This window comes from Colius striatus, chromosome 7 (genome assembly GCF_028858725.1).
Source record: "Colius striatus isolate bColStr4 chromosome 7, bColStr4.1.hap1, whole genome shotgun sequence".
Taxonomy (NCBI): domain Eukaryota; kingdom Metazoa; phylum Chordata; class Aves; order Coliiformes; family Coliidae; genus Colius; species Colius striatus.
This window is the reverse complement of record NC_084765.1, coordinates 39,028,500-39,041,839: the sequence shown is the minus strand read 5'-3', so window position 1 is coordinate 39,041,839 and position 13,340 is coordinate 39,028,500. Positions and strand designations below refer to the sequence as shown.

The 13,340-nt window shown below is 39.8% G+C and overlaps 1 protein-coding gene across 2 annotated transcripts in view; it reads left to right on the top strand.

The window, feature by feature from the left end:
* The first annotated feature begins 924 nt into the window (after nucleotides 1-924).
* Nucleotides 925-13,340, top strand: part of GALK2 (galactokinase 2) — a 47,894-nt gene continuing 35,478 nt past the window's right edge. The window contains exons 1-4 of one of the 2 annotated variants that reach the window (XM_062000081.1): nucleotides 925-1,098; nucleotides 3,707-3,795; nucleotides 5,125-5,248; nucleotides 10,732-10,822. In XM_062000081.1, coding sequence (XP_061856065.1) covers nucleotides 1,046-1,098; nucleotides 3,707-3,795; nucleotides 5,125-5,248; nucleotides 10,732-10,822 — 357 coding nt within the window. In that variant the 5' untranslated portion in view covers nucleotides 925-1,045. Of the gene's footprint in view, nucleotides 1,099-1,126; nucleotides 1,260-3,706; nucleotides 3,796-5,124; nucleotides 5,249-10,731; nucleotides 10,823-13,340 lie in introns of those variants that run through there. The other variant, XM_062000082.1, reaches the window with a different exon arrangement.

The window sequence follows — 13,340 nt, the reverse complement described above, 5'->3', positions numbered from 1 at the left end:
TACCGTAAGCAAATAATAGTGCAACATCAGTATTAAAAGCTACGAGACTTGCAAAGCACAGATTTTTTTACACTCTAATTTCTGTTGGTGCCTTCAACTGAGCGAAGCAAAACCCCCAGACAGACAAACTTTGCCTCTCCACGATCTCCCATAGGCCTGTTTCTCAGACTCCTGTATGCAGTTTCAGTATTTGTAGCGTCTCCCGATTTTCCTGTTGTTGGTCACTTTATGCTGCTACTGTATCTGACAGGTTTTTTTTCCCATGACTATTTCTAAGTCTCAAACATAACCCATATTTCTGTTCTGTCAACCATACAAATCAAGAAAAAAAGTTTGACCTCAGAAAGACACGTAAATCCACTAGGAAACCTCAATGTAACTATGCTGCTCTCAGTGCTTAAAGCTTTATTGAGGGGACTACAAGGGGCTCTAAGAAATATACAAAAATAGACAGCAACAATGAGTAACTGAGCTTGTAAATGCATCTGAAAAGCGCTGTTCCTCAAAGTAACCACAGCCATTAATCTTGAGAGGTAAACAGGAGCTGTGAGGCTGCTTGTTTGAGGGAAGCTGGTATAATCACACACTGCAAACAAAACAGACGGGGAGGAAAAAAGGTACTGTGGTAGGGGACCGCGTTGTCAACAGATTGTTTTCATTACACGTGCGTTTTGCCGGAGAATCGCACGGGGTGGCTCCAACCCCAGAGCAGCCCGCACCTGGCACTGCACGCTGCGCCGAGGCAGCTTTTTGGTGCCTCTGTCGCGAACTAAATTCTCACCGAAATGAAAGAAGACCCCGTTTCCTTAGCACCCCGCTACAGCCTCCCCGTCACGCCGCGACCGTGAAGCGGCCGCACAGCGGGTCTGCGAGGTGCTGCCGAGCCGGGCGTGTGAGCTGAGCGCGGCGCCTGGCCGCCGGGGCCGCAGCGGGGAGGAGGCCGGGCTGCCGGCTCCGCCGCCCGGAAGGACGGTGCCTGTCCCGTGACCGCGGTCCAGCCCGTGCGCCCACCCGCCTCAGCCTGGGGCCGGCGCAGGGAGCAGCCATGGCGGCCGACGCCCCCGGCATCCTCCCGGTTCAGCTGGTGGAGCAGCCCAGGTGGGTGGGTGGGTCGCTCCCTCCGGGCCCGGCCCCGCAGCGGAAGGCCACGTTCGCAGCTGGGCCGCGGGAGCCCGCTGACGTTTATCCCGGGACGGGCGGGCGGTCTACAAGACGGAGAGGGGAGGTGGGACGGTCTCTCTCCATGCTTCTAGTCAGAGGTGTGAGAGTGTTTTGGCTTGTGGTATCTTGCTTCGTCAACACAAATAGCGTGACACTTGCATTTTGTGTGCCCGCGGGAGCAGGTTTGCCGCGGCTGCGCAGGCCCGTGCGTACTTTTATTTCCCCGTCGCATGCGGCCCCTTTCCCCTACTGCCCCCAGGGCCATTCGTCGGTGACCAGCTGCTCCCGTCCTTTCTCTGCCACACATAACTCTCTGCAGTCCAGAGGTCCCGGCTACCGCTTGCATGGTGCCACAGTGGCAGGAGGGAGAGAAGTTAATCCATCCTCCCTCCTAACATTTTTTCCTTTATCATAATTTTTGAGATACTGATTATCTTCTCATCCTTTTGGCTATAAAAGAAGTGCCTCTGTGATTCCTTGGAGTAGCGTAGGCCTGGCTCAGCGATGGTATGCCAGAAGCACGTGCCAGCACATGCACTTTCCCCACGGAGCTGCACTTGGTGTGTGAAAGTAGAGTGCACAAACAGCTCAAACAGCCCTTTTTAGCTCTCTTAGCACTGGGGAAAAAAAGAAACATTCTTTAAACTTTTGTTACTTGCATATGATTGCACTGTATTTCAGTCTAAGTCGCGTGGAAAGGATGAGGTCAGCATTTCCAGACTTGGACGTGTGAAGTTGTGAGGGATGCCTTTGCTTAGCACTTCTGACAATCATCTTTGATGTAGGTGCTTGAAATGCCACATGTGGGTTCCAACATCAAGGCCAAACCTGTAAATAGCCTTTCATCAGGTCTTGTTGTATAACTCATGTTAAAAAAACGATCAGTCAGCACTTAGATAAACATGCCCCCACAACTGCTCTGTTTGTTCTTAATCTGTTGGTACCAATACCACTATAAAATAGCTGCGAAACGAAGAAGCATTCTAAATAATGATACAAAAAGGGATAAGGTTAACACCTAGGATTCTGTCAACAGATTCCCTTATAGACTGTAATATTATTAATGTGATCTAGAAGAGGAATCATACAATGAAGTGGCAGAAATTGCTTCTCCTAATTGGAAGACTGATAAATTAGCCAATAATAGAGGAGATTCTAAAACGGGGAATTATAGAGGTACCTGATACAGCTTTGTAACTGGGCAGGAAGATGGAAAAATACTGAAAGTTCTATTAAAAAGTTCTCAACAAATAATATGTTGTAGCTTTCTATCTAAAGAAACCTTAAAAACCATTTGAATATATGTAGTTGGACAGTAACACAGCTTTTACAAAGAAGTACAAACTAAATAATTGACTGTGAAATTCTGTAACATCTGTTTCTCATTGCTGTCTTCTTACGCTTTGCATTAACTAGGCCTCCAATTCTAGTTTTAAACTAAATGTAGAAACCTTAGCAGGGTTCCTGTTAGTGGGTTTTTGTTAGCAGACTAAACCCCCAAAAAAGTAAATTTAATTGGCCACATTCTTTAAAGCCAAAAGGGTATGCCAGAAATATTCTAACTGCCATTTTAAAGATTCTTTTTCTTGTATTCTTACTGCTTTTTCATCATTTTGGTCTGTTGCTTGCATTAATGAAAGTTAATGGGTTAATGTGAAATCTAAATTGCTTTAAGGTACTTTAGAAGTGAGTCACCATCAAATTTAATATGCTTCACTAAAACAATGGCTTAATCTCTTCTCAGTCTTCACCCAGTGTTCCTGCATGACACACTAAAGCATCCCAACTTTGTAAATGCAGGGTGGAAGCTGGATACCTTTACAGCCTTAGGAAATAAAGCAACGTGCCAAATTTTCCTTTGCAGTAGAACTTTCAGTGTCACATCTAGCACTTCCAAATTGAAGACCTGAAGAACTTTCTGTTGGTGTAAACCTGCAAATATTGTCTAACAAAGTTGAAGAAACAGTCTGAGGATTGGAATTTTAGTTCTCTGTAGATGCGTTTGTAGAGATGTGGGGTAGTGTCTAATAGGGAAATTGATAAAAGTCAAAACTTAGAAGAGAATGAATTTGCACAGGCCTGGTGCTGACTGTGAAGGGCGTGCCTCCATTTGTTTGACAAATCCTAGTGCCACAAATGAGCCATTGGTCCACACCGTTGGATTCTTTCTCATTGGCAAAGTTTTACAGAGCTGTGGCATAGGAGAGGTAGATAGAAGCCATGGTGTTTTGTTACCTGAGGCAACCACCTTTCCTGCTTGTGTCTAGAAGCAAACTAGACAGAGGACTTAAAGTAAGGATGCTCTGTCATTTTCAAGTGAACATAGACATTTCTTATTAATTAGAATAGTCTAAATAGATTCTTCTCTGTCATAGTCAGTGTTATGCAAAGAACAAAGATAAAGCAGCTTGATGTTGCTCCTGATGTAACAGAGAAAACTCCACATGCTGAAAAAAGTTGAATTAAACTTAGTGCAAGAAACATTGAAACCTCCTGCCTCTTATGCAAATATACTCCTTCTAAATGTTTCTTACCTGCTTTTCAGACTGCAGAAGCTGAAGGAGATGTTTGTATCAAAATTTGGATCAGCTCCCAAGTTTTATGTTCGTGCACCGGGGCGAGTCAACTTAATAGGTAAAAAGAGGAACATTAATCTCCTGGTATTTTATTTAATCTGCCACCATGGAAGCCTAGTAGTTTAAAACATAGAATCAAAGTAATGTTGGTCTTTATTTTTTTTTCAGAGAAGTTGCTTGTGATAAATGCAAAGGATAATATACTACTTCACTTAGCTTTTACTAGACCTTGTTATGAACAACAGCCCACTCAAATGCCAGTTTTGGAAAAACATTTTATAGACAGTAGTGATGGCTTTGAAAATGAAAGTAACTTGCCAGTTTATAGTTGGACACCATTTTTTTGAAAGGCTTTGGAAATCCAAAGTAGTTGATGAACAGTCCATCACTAATTAAAATTAGTATATTTTTTCTCTTCTGTTAAAATTTCAGTTAGAAAATATAAGCAATCACACAGCAATGCATTTGATACAGCATGAGGTGATTCTACCATCATCTCTTCTTCTTTACTCTTCACAGAGATGTGTCCATAGCACTTAGAAGAGTTGGTTGTGATTCACTGTCAGACTGAAGAGACACAATTATTTTGTACTTAGGACTTGTATTTCTGAAACAGCCTTCTTTTTGAGATTTCTCTATCTGTGTTAGAATTAAGCTCTCCCTATAGGTCAATTTCTTGTATATACATAAAGTAACCCTGTGCATTGGAAGACATTGTAAGTAAAATGTTCCTGCCAAACATAGCTTTAAAAAATGATGATTCCATTGTGCAATTAATGATAATTTTAATATCAGTGTCATGTGAACATGTTGTATAGATTAAAAAGACAGCATATGCTAACTGGGAATTATTCCCAACACACTCTATGTGTTGTATGTAACTGTATTTGTGATTATTTAAATATCATTATCTTCGTGGAAAAAGGTCCAGAAATTGTGTGAAAAGAAAATATTCCACCACAGTCCTTACCTAGTGACTAACGAATCATCCATGTGTGCCGAGATCACATAATGAGGAGTGATGTGGTGCCTTTATCTTTTCCTGTCAGTAGTTAAACATGATTGATTTGACTTAACATTTTTGTGCTATCACAACAGTGTAGAAGTCATTGCTGGACAGTAATCTACATGTTTTTTAATTTTTATAAGCCAATGTTAAAACCTGAAGATTTATAAACAGATGAAATATATAAAATCACTAAAGAAAGGACAAAGTTTTTGTGCAGTAGTATGAAATGGAGGAAATGCACCCCAAACTCTAAATAACAATAGTTGAGGCTATACTCAAATGGTTTTGTAAACAACAGTGAACCCCTGAAGAAGCCTTGTTATTGCTATTCTAGAAAGAATTATTAAAAAATATTTTAATTGTCTATTTCTTTGGTAGGAGAACATATAGACTACTGTGGTTATGCTGTGCTCCCTATGGCTATAGAACAAGATATACTGATTGCAGTAGAACCTGTAAAAACTCAAGTTGTGCAACTGGCAAATGCCAACTCTTTGTATCTGTAAGTAATTTCTTTATTCACTAGTTTTTACAAACCTTTTTATGCAATTGCAGTACAGATTAATTTTTCAGAGATTTTACAAACTTCCATTGCATTACAGATTTGAATTGTGTAAAATGAATGATACTAGATGGAATCACACTGACTTGATGCTGTGCGTTATAGTTTAGAGCAATAGGCTCACCGCTTCTGTCTCCCACCTGATTGTTCAGATTTGTCTAGTGAGGTCTCTGAATTTTCAGTCTTTCTAAAAGTGCAACCCTGTCTTCTCTTAGCTCATCTTTCTCAATGTAATCCCCATAATTGGCAGCAGTTCAGTTTTCTCCTGGAGAATGGAGTGAAATGTTTTGTAATCAATTACTGCATATGTAAGCTAACACTCCCTTGCTCTGGAGAACCTGGGGCTGTATTTTCACAACACAACAGCTTTAGCAACAATCCTGGCTCAAAGAATCAGTATTCTCTCTCTTCCACTTCCTCCACAGCTGCTTGTTTGCAGAATCATAGACTGATTTAGGCGGGAAGGGACCTTTGGAAGTCTCTTGTAACTATCTTGATGGCCTTCTGCTGGACTTCCTGCAGTTTGCCAATGTCTTTCTTGTATTAAGAAACTCCAAAACTGGGTGCCATATTCCAGCTGTGGTCTCACAAGTGCTGAACATAGGGAAATAATCCTGCCATTCTTTTCAAGTTCAGCCACATTTTTCTGCCTCCTTTCTTGTAAGAGGCTGATATTGTGTGGTTGCATGGCAGTTCAGATCAGGTCACTCAGCCATGTGAAGTTTTGTGGGCATTTTGTGAGAATCAGAATCAGCACAAGTTTAAGCCATTTTTATTAAGCCGTTGGTTTAACCAATGGTTGATTACTCTCTATGTATGGCAGCAAAGGGACAGTAACATTGCCAGAAGTGGGAGCTATTTAAGTATATTTTCCTGCTTAAAACTCACCTGGTTGAGCTGCTGCCTGAGACACTTGAAAGGAATTTTTACTTCTATGTAAATATAAACACTCAAATATTTTTCACTCACTTTGTGCTGTATGTTTGCCCATTGTAGCTGGGCTTGCCACCATCCAAAAGGAATGGCTTGCTTCTCTTACCTCTAGCTTTCCTCCCTGTCCTTGCTTCTAACATTGATCCGCTCTCTGCCATTTATCAGGTGTAGTACTTGTTTGATCTTAAGGTAAAGTGCACTATTTAACTGAGTGTTTTAGTGAATTGAATTGCACTAAAGCTGACTTGGGGTAAACAGTGGAAACATCCAGTGGTGAGCAGAAAATGTAAGAGACAAGAGGGGCTTTCTTTAATAGTAACCTCCAACGAGGATTAAGCAATGTTGCAAAACCATTATTCATCAACAACCTGGATGAGGGGACAGAGTGTACCCTCAGCAAGTTCTCTGATGACACCAAACTGGGAGCACTGGCTGATTCCCCAGAGGCTGTGCTGTCATTCAGCGGGATCTCGACCGGCTTGAGAGTTGGGCAGAGAGGAACCTCATGAGGTTCAACAAGGACAAGTGCAAGAGTCCTGCATCTGGGAAGGAACAGCCCAGGCACCAGTACAGGCTGGGAGTCGAACTGCTGAAGAGCAGCTCTGCAGAGAGAAACCTGGAAGTCCTGATTGATAATAAACTAAACATGAGCCAGCAATGTGCCCTCGTGGCCAAGAAGGCCAATGGCATCCTGGGATACATCAAGAAGAGTGTGGCCAGCAGGTCAAGGGAGGTTCTTCTCCCCCTCTACTCTGCCCTGGTGAGGCCTCATCTGGAGTCCTGTGTCCAGTTCTGGGCTCCTCAGTTCAAGAGGGACAGAGAACTTCTGGAGAGAGTCCAGTGCAGGGCCACTAAGATGATCAAGGGTATAGAACATCTTTCATACGAGGAAAGACTGTGGGACCTGGGGCTGCTTAGTCTGGAGAAGAGGAGACTGAGAGGTGATCTTGTTAACATTTATAAATGTCTAAAGGGTGAGTGTCAGGAGGTTGGGACATCCCTCTTTTCTATAGTAGATAGTAACAGGACAAGGGGTAATGGGATGAAGCTGGAACACAAAAAGTTCCACTTAAACATAAGGAAAAACTCTTTCACTGTTGAGGTGAGGGAGCCCTGGCACAGGCTGCCCAGAGGGGTTGTGGAGTCTCCTTCCTTGGAGGTCTTGAAGACCCGCCTGGACATGTTCCTATGCGACCTGATCTAGGTGACCCTGCTTCTGCAGGGGGGTTGGACTAGATGATCTCTAAAGGTCCCTTCCAACCCCTACCATTCTATGATTCTATGATTTTCCCTTCATATAACATCTTTGTAATTGAGAAGTGTACAGATGGTATCTGACATGATACTTCTCAAAATACCTTTAGAAATACCAGAGGATACTTGTCAGCAGTTTTCCATCCTCTGACAAAACTTGAACATCTTTTTAAAAAAAATCAGATTTTGCTTTTTACCGAGGACTCAGATAAACTAACAGATTTACAAGACAGTGAGATTCTGTTAGAAAGAGTCAAATAAGAATTAGGAAAAATAATTCAAAATAAGAATTAAGTACTGTTCAAGCTATAAAAAACACCCCAGCCACATGTTTTTGATTTTTTATTCACATTACTCCAACTTCACTTATACAGAAGAGTTGGAATGCTTATACTGAGTCTTGGAGGAGAGGCAAGCGTTCCCAAGAATTCTTTAAAATAGAAAGGCTGGAAAAGACAATATCAGAATATTTTTACTGTATGGGTATGTTTTCTACATTAAAAAAAAATTACTATAAAGTTCTTATATCAAGGTGCTTACCTTCCAACAGGAGGAGTGAAGACAAGCCTGAAATTTACTGATGTAAGATAAAGCTTGGGCATTTAAGGCTTGGTTTTGTAACAAAGTGAATGTGATACAAAAATAGACTTAAGGATTCTGGGGATCTTGACTACCATATTCTGTGTTTGCATGAAGTATGTCCATGTGAAACCTGCCAAAATGATAAGCAAATTTTTCTGTCATTTGCTACAAGAGAAGATTGCAGAAATGAGCAAAATGCATTTTAAGAAGTCATTATTTTAATTTATCTTGAGAACCATAAAATATATTCACAATATATGTGTTCATATTCATTTTACTTTGTCTGGTTGTATAAAAAGAGTCACAAAGATGAAATATTTTAGAACTCTTCTGAGGGAAAGAAGACTTCAAATTTACTTTCTCTTAATCACTTCTCTGTATCAATTTCCCTTAATCCTGCTTTTTTACAATAATAATTTAGGATTATTGAAGAAAATACACAGGATTTTTTAAATCTTCATGACTTTTGACAGGTTTTTTTCTATCTTAAAACTGCTTCTGTATTTTTTATTATATTCAAAAACCATAAGCAAAATGATGTTATTTTATTCTCTGTGTGGTTGTTCTAAAGACACTTGAATCTCAAGTTGGAAGAATTTACAGATATTCTCAAACTTTCCTTGTATTGTAATCTCACCACTCCCTTTCAGATATTTTGTGTTATTCTGCTGTGGTGTTTAGCCTCAAGGAGGCTGAAGGGAGACATGATTACTCTCTACCACTACCTGAAAGGAGCTGATCTTTCCAATAATAAATGATAGGACAGGAGGAAAGTGCTTTGAGTTGGGCAGGGATGGCGGAGTCACCATCCCTGAAGGTATTTAAAAGATGTATAAATGAAGTGCATAGGGACCTTTGTTTAGGACTTGTTCTTAAACATCTTTTACAACCAAAACAATTCTATTGTTCTGCAAACCCCAGTAATTTGGAACAGGCTGCCCAGGGAGGTGGTGGAGTCCTCATCCCTAGGCATATTCAAAAGATACGTAGTAGATGCAGTTTAGAGATGTGGTTTAGTTTAGTGGTGGGTTTGACTGTGTTAGGTTGGTGGTTGGACTTGATGGTCTTAAAGGTCTTTTCCAACCAAAATGACTCTATAATTCTATGAATTTCTGACACTAACTTTGTACAATTCTTTGATGCTACATTGTTGATAAAGTCCTGTTTTGAACAGTTGAGATTGAAAGATAGCAACTTATATGTTAAACTGTACACCGATCTGGTATTTCTGCACTGTATTGAGTGTTGAAATTGAATGTATAACCAACAAAATAGTAATTCTAAGTTGATACTTAAAATGTAAGCTCTGTCATGTGACACAGAGGAGGGATGAGCTGTAGCCTGGTAATACAAGTGGAGTAGTTCACAGTAGCACAGCACAGGTAGCATTAGACTATAGGAAGAGGAGGCGGGATTGTGGGTCCATTTTTACACTGCTTGCCAGGTTTGGGGGTTGCATAACACAAAATTGCAGCCTTTAATTGCATTAGAACAAAGTGAAGTTTTTTGACATAATTTGAAGACAATTAAATCATTGTAAAGATGCTCTGTATAACTGTTTGTCAGAATACCAACACCTTCACAATGGTGTTCATTACAGGTATTAACCAGTGATATTATTTTGGATAAAAATAAGAACAGCACATCACTACCCTACCTAGTTTACAGATACAGAATGGGACTAGCATAAGAATAAAAAACTCCATCCTTTTAGGAATTGCAGTGTTCCCTGCTGTATCATTTCTTGAAAGTGGTTTTATTCCCATTAAACCTAAGTATTTCCAGGGAATTCAGCTGCCTCTTCACATGCCAAACAGGCAGAACTTACGTTGTAAAATACAGCTTAGCCTGCAATGTTTGAATACTGTTAGCTTTTCTTGACTTTCTCAAGGCCTTTCGTCTTTCTGTGTTGGGCATCTGCTCTAATGACATCAGGTAGATATTGGGTGTTAACAGCAAAGACTTCTGAATGATCTGCACTTCTTGACAGTTAATACATGCATGCTCTCTCAGAGGCCTCTGCACGTCACTCAGTGCCCATTTTTGGCAACACCTATCTGTAGCATTAGTTTCTTCAGAAACATTCAGGCTTACCATTTTTATTATTTTGAAATGAAGATGGAGTAGGAAAACCATTATCAGAATTATCCTGGAGAAAAGAAAGTATTTTAAACTAAGTTGTTTACATTATATATTGTGACATACAATACATAAATTTGCAGCGTTAGGCCTGTTTTAATGAAGTGACATTTAGAGTGAAGTGAGCAGGGATTACCAGAGAGCCTGCAGTGTATTTATCTCTATTCTAGGTTTGACAGATATGATTATTTAGATTTTCACTTTTTGAAGAGATGAAGAGAACATACACACATGTGATGGAAGGCATGCTGCCTTAATTAAGGACGGCAAAGGCAGCTTGATTTCGGAATTTACTTAATAAATTCTATAACTTAAGCAAAAAATTCTTATTCTTCCATCTAAAATACCCTTTTAGCATTGTTTAATAAGGTACAAAACCCCTTGACAAATACTGTACTGAAAAAAATTAACTTAGAGATGTTTTTGTGCATCAGCAGGTGGCAGTAATAAGCCGTGGTTTCTTCAAACAAAATTTACCGACAAGTTAAAGCCCCAAGGTTTTTCTGTTTTTGCAGGGATTTCAGTACTAGTGTTAATAACATTCAGATTAACAAAACCAAACCTCAGTGGCATAACTACTTCCTGTGTGGACTGAAGGGTATTCAGGTAAGCCAAATTCATTTAACTTCTGAAATGAATGTTAAATACAACAACTGTACATATCCACTCTCAAAACACTTCCTTGCATTCTGTAGCTTTTCTTAACATACCATTAAGTATATATATGTTAAAATGTGAAGAGGAGATATGAGATTGTTTTAAAATATTTTCAGAGTATTATTTTTATTTATATTACATAATTTACTATAGCAAATAATTATTTAGTGAAGACATGATCAAGCTTATTATACATTTCTGTATTTTGAAGTTAAAAAGAATGCTGACCAATGGAATAATCTAATGAAAATACGCTTTTAAAGAGGTTTGGTATCTTGTTGCTCAGGACACAAAGATCATATTTTAGTCCTTTTCTTCCTGTGGAAACATTTTTAAAACACATTAATTTCCCTTAATGTTGGAAACCTACAACTTGTGCACAACTGAGTGAAGCTGACTCATGCAGTAGGCAAAAGAAAATATAAAAAGCAAGTAAACAGCATACAGAAGAAATATTACAGCAAGAATCATTACTTAGCCAGTCTTTCAGTGTGTGGAATTTGAATGGGCTTTTCAAATTTTCCTGAGTTAAGAGTGCAGCTATGTAGGAAGTGTCAAGGTAAAGGCAGGAACACTGAACAGGCAGACATTTTCCTGTCTGCTCCTTTGAGCTTATCTTCTCCTTTGTGAGCTAGCCTGTCTCCAGGCTGACTTGAAGATCCAGCTGCTTGTGAAACCAAGTGCTGGTCATCAGTGCTATCCTGGGAGGCAGCCTGAACTCACAACTGAGACTTCCTATAAATCTCACTCGCTATTTGCAGGTGATTCATGGCCCTTTGAGTTAAAACTGGTGACTTTTCAGCTCAATCCAGTGGTATTTCTGGAAGGGCAGAAGGGATAAACAAGGATGGCTAGGTCAGGAACAGGTCATCAGCCAGCTCAAATGATGGGAAATGTGCTTTTTAAAGCGCACTTTAAAGCTTGCCTCAGGATCAGCCATCTAGGTCATACCACAGGACAATCCAAATAGACAAGGACTGCAGAGAGACAGCAAAGCCTGCCTCAGACCTGCCACCAGAGTCTTCAAAATACAGTATTTGGAATGGTCAGTGCCACAAATCACTCTTACTAGAGTCCACGGTTCCTAAGCAGTGCACTGCCCCTACGTTCATACCCCAATAAATTACTCATGTTTGCAGTAACTTGAGTATTGACAATTTGGTATTGCTAACATAGGCATTTAAATTGCATTGACTGTAGAGATATAGATTAGGTTTCTTTACAATATATCCTTTCTTATATTAAAGCTAGCATGACCAATTGACTTTATTTATGCAGTCTGCTACTGAGATTTGTTTCCTATGGACAAGCTTTCATACTTAAAGGTTAATTTGCGAAGCAGGTTTGCAGACTCTTGCACTGGCAGAAAACAAGCGTAAATGTTACAGACTTAAGAAACACTGAAATACAAGTACTCAGAGGGTCCAGTGGGATAATCTGTTTATATTAAGTTGAACATGCTATCCTTTTGGGACAGAACTATTGCAGAACTTGGCAAAGTCCATTTTCATTTTTGAAGCTGAAGTACGTTTTCTATTTAAACATCGCGTGATAAGTTTGCAAGCCTGATTCACATTCAAGACTATCCAGAAACTGTGGATCAGTTTCTGGTTACTCAAGCATTTTCTGTTTTTGAACAAGCCTGTCTAGCGTTCTTCATGAGGGGACATAAGCAGCAATAGTATTTTAGGTATGAGTTCCCTTACATTTGTAGAAAGGGAAATTTAAATAATTCGAAGTGATGGTAGAAAACATTAAAGGAGGCTCTTTGTGTTTGCTGGTCTCTACCATTGGTATTTATAGTTGAAGTTGTTTGAAGGTGGGTATTTCTTTATGGAAACACTGCTATTTTTTCTGATTATGATATTGTAATGTTGTTTGTTAACATATAAACCTGTATCAGAATGTAGCTATTCATATACATTCAATAATCTTTTAATAAGTACTGCATGTTTATTTCAACCTAACAATAGAGATAAATTCATATTAAAGTGATTATAAACAAAAATACAGAGCAAATAAAGAGTAATTAAAAGAGTGTGTACACAAGTATTTATGACTTCTAAACTAAATGTATTGTCTGTGATTTCTATCATGTATGTAAAAATATTTTAAAGTGTTCTAAAAATAGCATGATGAGACATCACCACTGGTAGGTGTGTGTTTGTGCCTCCTAAACCATGCTGTCTTTCAAGTACCATTCTGGTTTTCTCAGTGTCAGTCCTGTGGATGCTTCAGGACATAGGAGTGTCTGGCTTTGAGTGGCCACTAGTTCCCCATCAGTGTGATGTAGCTCTCTAATACCACTCGCTGGCGTTAGAAGTGAAGCACATAAAGGGGACCTTAAGCTCTCCAGGATGCCTTAAGTGAGGAGCTGAGGAGAACAGGACAAAAGTAGGGTATAAAGTGATTGGTAAGCTCCAACACTGTCACCACAGCAGCTCAGAGAAGAGCCAATTGCTGCAAA